The sequence below is a fragment of the Triticum urartu genome, chromosome 6A, assembly GCF_056163025.1.
Source record: "Triticum urartu cultivar PI428250 chromosome 6A, HENAU_Tu73, whole genome shotgun sequence".
Taxonomy (NCBI): domain Eukaryota; kingdom Viridiplantae; phylum Streptophyta; class Magnoliopsida; order Poales; family Poaceae; genus Triticum; species Triticum urartu.
In genome coordinates, this window is record NC_141878.1 from 305,071,426 (window position 1) to 305,076,405 (window position 4,980).

General features: G+C 57.8%; 1 protein-coding gene across 1 annotated transcript; it reads right to left on the reverse strand.

Annotated features, from left to right (window-relative positions):
• Window positions 1-468: 468 nt before the first annotated feature.
• LOC147965086 (uncharacterized) lies at window positions 469-792 on the reverse strand. Its single transcript, XM_087530283.1, has one exon. It carries the CDS (start codon window positions 790-792, stop codon window positions 469-471), a length of 324 nt encoding a protein of 107 aa, XP_087386409.1.
• Between the last annotated feature and the right edge of the window lie 4,188 nt (window positions 793-4,980).

The following is a 4,980-nucleotide window of genomic DNA, read 5'->3' on the forward strand; positions in this document are numbered from 1 at the left end:
TGGCGTGATGAAGGCGGTCTTCAGCCTGTCGGCCAGGTTCAGCTTGATCTGATGATACCCTGAGTACGCATCCAAAAAGCTCAACAGCTCGCATCCTGCTGTGGAGTCTATCACTTGGTCGATTCTTGGCAAGGTAAATGGATATTTTGGGCAAGCTTTGTTGAGGCTGGTATAATCAATACACATGTGCCACTACTTATTTTTCTTCAGCACAAGAACTGGGTTGGCTAACCATTCTGGGAAGAACACTTCCATGATGAAGCCGGCGGCTAGAAGCCGCGCTATCTCTTATCGAATGACTCTTCTCTTCTCTTCTGACAAACGGCGCAAGGGCTGCCTGAACGGTTTGACATCGGGACAGACATGTAGCTTGTGCTCGGCGAAATCCACCGGAACACCCGACATGTCCTTGGGAGACCATGTGAAGATGTCCCGACTCACATGGAGGAAATCGATGAGCTCACTTTCCTATTTGCTTTCAAGGTTTGCACCTATGACAGCGTGCCTCTCCGGGTGCTCCGGGTCCAAGGGTATCTTCTTTGTTTCTTTGGCCAGCTTGAACGAGCCCTCAGCTTCCAACTCCTTGGGGTTGGGCGACATTTCCGGCTTCTTGCCTGCCATCACCGCAACCCAGTCAAGGAGCCGCTTCTCAGCCGCGATCACGAGGGACTGGGCTAGCCGGATGCTGTCTGCAGCACAAGCGGACGACTTCTTATAGTCCTCGGCTATGGTCAGGATTCCCTTGGAGCTCGACATCTTCACCTTGAGGTAAGTGTAGTGGGGGACCGCCATGAACTGGCCGGAGCAGGCCAGCCAAGCAGCGCATGATAAGGGCTCTCAAGGTCCACCACCTCGAACCACACTAGCTCTCGAAGAAAGTGATCTTTGTCTCTGAAGAGAACATCCATCTGAATCTTGCCCATTGGTGAGCAGGAAAGGCCAGGAACTATGCCATGGAATACAATCCGACTGGGCTGAAGTTGTCTTTGTTTGATTCCCAATTTTTCCATAGTATCTCGGTACAGGATGTTGATGCTGCTGCCGCCATCTATCAGAACTAGGGAGAAGCGAGCAGCCCGCCTCTCTGTTGTGAAGGTGGCATCCAAGACCAGGGCATAAAACTAGGGGAGGGTATCACCCCTGGGTGGTCAGCTCTGCTCCAGCTGATGGGCTTTTCGGACCAATGCATGAACTCGGGGGTCTCTGATGCTACTGTGTTTACTTCTTGTTGCCGCAGCCGTCTGCTGTGCTTATCGTCAGCCATGCTGGTGAACACGACGTAAGCTCCATGCTCTTCGGGATAGTTGTCTTGTATTGCGCCGACTGGCCAGACCGCCGGCTGCTGGGGAGGAGGAGGCGGTGGGCCAGCAGACGAAGGAGGCTGGAGTCCATCGCCCTTGGAGATCCTGGTGAGCCAGTGGCATTTCCGAGTGGTGTGGTTGGACGGCTTCGCGCCGCTGTGGAACTTGGACGGCGCATCTAGAGTCTGCTCGTATGAGAAGGCGGGCAACAAGTTGGGCTTGCCACCCTTCTGGCGTTTGGGAGGAGGCTGCCCTTCCGGCTACTGGTCTTCAACTATCGCCACTTGCCGGCTTGTGGAAACCGGCTGCGCGGCATTGCGCTTATGGTCATTCTGTTGCTGATGCCGATTGGTGTCACTAGCCGGGGTCTGAGGAGCTTGGGGAGCCACCTTTCCAGAGGCGTCAACATGGATCTCTGCCTTCATGGAGGAGTCGACCGTGGCGTATTTGTCTGCTATGATCAGTAGCTCATCGAGGGTTGCCGGCTCGTCACAGAGAAGCCGGTGCTTGAGCAGGGTGCCTTCTCGACACCCGGTGGTGAAGTAATCGATAGCCTGCACCTCATGCACGCCCTCACAAGAGTTGTGCAGCTCGGCCCAACGCGTGAGTTAGTCGCGAGTTGATTCGTTGGGGCCTTGGACGCACAAGGAGAGCTGGCGGGGCTTGGGAGGCCGCTTGTATGAGCTGGTGAAGTTGCTGTTTGCTATGCTGACGGCCGTGGAGTAGTCGACCAGCCAGTCCTCTGGCTTCACGGAGCCGGTGTATTTTGGTGTATCTCTGGGGAGTGTGAACCCTTTGGGGAAGGGCTCATCTCGGATGCGGGGGCCAAAGCAAGGCGGATCCAACACGTCTTCTTCTTCTAGCACCAGGTATCGGTTGAGGCGGTCGATCCGGTGGTGGGCATTGTTTTCTCCGACTCCTTCCCGACGGCCAACGCGGTCGCCAAGTATCGGCTAGTCAACAGGTGGCGGGGAAACGCGCCTCTCCCTTCGTGGTGGGGGAGGTGTATAGTCGTCCGATCATTGCACTGCTCTTGGGCGGCCGTCTTGGTTGCGCTCGATGGTGATGCGAGTCCAGCTGTGGCTGGCAACCGGCTCATTGTCTCTTCGATCGCGAATGCCATGAGTTGGCGTCCGAGATGTCGCGCCTTGATCTCGGCGAGGAGGCGGGTCGTTGTTTCGCCGGTTGGGTGCTTGAGTGCGGCAGCCGGCCTCTCGCTGCACGGCAGCCGCATCAAGGAGCTGCTAGACGTGCTCTGTCATGTGGCGACGCTCGTCACCCTCGAGCGTGTCTATCTCGTCTACAGCCGATGTGGAAGATGATGTATGGCTATCCTGTGATGTATGGCTATCTCGTCACCTTCTGGTGGGCTGCTCGTATGTGCTCTGCGGGCGTGGCATAGATGGGGCGATCCGCCCCGAACATGCTGGCAATGGTTGCGCCGCACTGCTTGATCGTGCCAATGCGGCTAGGCCCACCAGAAGCCGGCATGCCGCCAACGTCATGATCCATCTCACGCTGTTAGGCCTCCGAAAGGCGTCTCGTGCTGGCCAGCCAGTTGGCGTTCTCGACAAGCTGGATGCGGTGCTCCTCCAACATCTCGGCGTCGGGGTCTTCGGGTATAGGCGCAGCCAGGTTTAGCAGTGTCGCCTGCAGCGGTTCCTGAACCCCTCCACCAGAGTGCTCGACGTGGCTGATGACGAGCACTTCCATGACGGTGCTGCCGCCGTTGTCCGCGCGAGGAAGCGGTTCGTCGTAGACCACCATGTTGGTGGGGAACGTGTCGAGCGACGCCGTGTCGGAGTCGACAAGCATCGGGTCGATGGAGCCAACCGACACCATGTCCGTAGCCGGCTCGCTGGCGATGTGGAGCTAGTCGAGGAGGCTGACGAGGCGGCTCTCAGGGCCCTCTATGCCCGCGTCAAATATGGGCTCGTCAGAGAGGCGAATCTCGCCAACAAGATCGGCGAGGCAGCTCGCCTCACAGAATACCTCTGCATCATGCAGTGCGCTGGCACAGATGCTGTCTAGCATGTCGGGCTGGCTGCGTTTGCCAGGAAGGAACACGGTTCCCGTCCAGAGCAGGTCTCTAGACGACGGTGCACCTCGCCCCATGATGGGCGCCAAATGTCGGGGGTTGGGTGCGACATATGACAAATGATGGCTTATCATGGTGGGAGCGAGTAGAATATCGCCGGTGCCCGGATGTGGGATGAGGCGTAGACACGAACAGCGGCGTACTTTACCCAGGTTCAGGGCTCTCCTAGGAGATAACACCCCTAGTCCTGCTCTGCAGGGTCTCCGCATGTTCACTAAGGTACTAGTGTGTACTATCGTGCTCCTTGAGCTGTATGCTAGAGGTAGAAGAAGGAAGGCTTGCTCTCTCCTTCCTCTGGTATGAGTCTAGGTCTAACAGGTTCGGAACGCTTTGCATGGGTTCCCTGTGGTTTTTTTATAGGCCTACCCCCTAGGGGTACAATGGTAATCTAGCCGGGTGTAGGACCCGGCTGTCAGTGTCCATGGTTGCTGGCTTCTCTGCCGGCTGCCGCGGCCCGCCGCTTGGTGGGCCCCGCCGGCTGGTCTGATACGGAGCCGACAGGCCGCTGCCACCGCTCGCGGGTCTTGCCGGCTGCTGGTTACTATAGTTGTTACGCTAATGACGTGTACTTGGTCAGGGGAGCGTGGCTACAGTCCCGCCACCTGGTGGGAGATCATTGTAGCCACGCCATGTCTCATCTGTTTAATGGCGCACGGACCTCGAGGGAGGAGGGGGCCGCCTGCTAGAGGCCATCCTCCCTTGGGTCTAACTGGCCTAGCTTCTGCCGTCTTCCGGGCTCTCGCTGCCTAGTAGAGCCCGCTGCCTGCAGGCCGTACCGACAGGCCGTCGTGGGTACAGGGCTCCGCCTGTCAGGAGTGACGTCAAGGGTGGAGTGGCAAAAGTACCGCATCATGCGGAGATCTCCGCCTGTACGGGGCACTGTGGCCGCACCTTGCCCTGGGTATGAGGGAGATGGGCTACGCTGTAGCCACATCCTGTCTTGTCTTCTTTAACGGGGGCACAGACTTTGAGTACACCGTGGGCCGCCTACCAGGAGCCGGCCTCTCTGGAGGCTGCCTGCTAGGAGTGGCCCCATCTCGATGCCGCCTTCTAGAGCTTGGCCATCTTCTGGCAGCCGGCCATACGGGCCAGTCGGCCACGAGAAGGCGGCGCTTCATTCCGGTCATTTGTGGGGCGGGGCCGGCCCATTCTCTTGAAAGGTTCAGGGACCCGGGTAAGACTACCCATGGCCCATTACTCCGACAGGGGCCACGAGGCAGGTGGCGCACCCTTGGCCCTCGTGGTCACCCCGTAAGGTTGTTGGTGCCCTTCATTCTCCGCAAGAAAGCCAATATCTGGATAAAAATCGTGTACAAAATTCAGCCCAATCAGAGTTACGGATCTCCGGGAATTTAAGAAATAGTGAAAGGGCAGAATCTGGAACGTAGAAACAGAGAGAGACAGAGAGAGAAATCCAATCTCGGATGGGCTCTAGCCCCTCCCACGCAATGGAGACCATGGATCAGAGGGGAAACCCTTCTCCCATCTAGGGGGAAGGTCAAGGAAGATGAAGAAGAAGGGGGGCTCTCTCCCCCTTTCTCTCGGTGGCGCCAAAACGCCACCGGGACCATCATCATCATC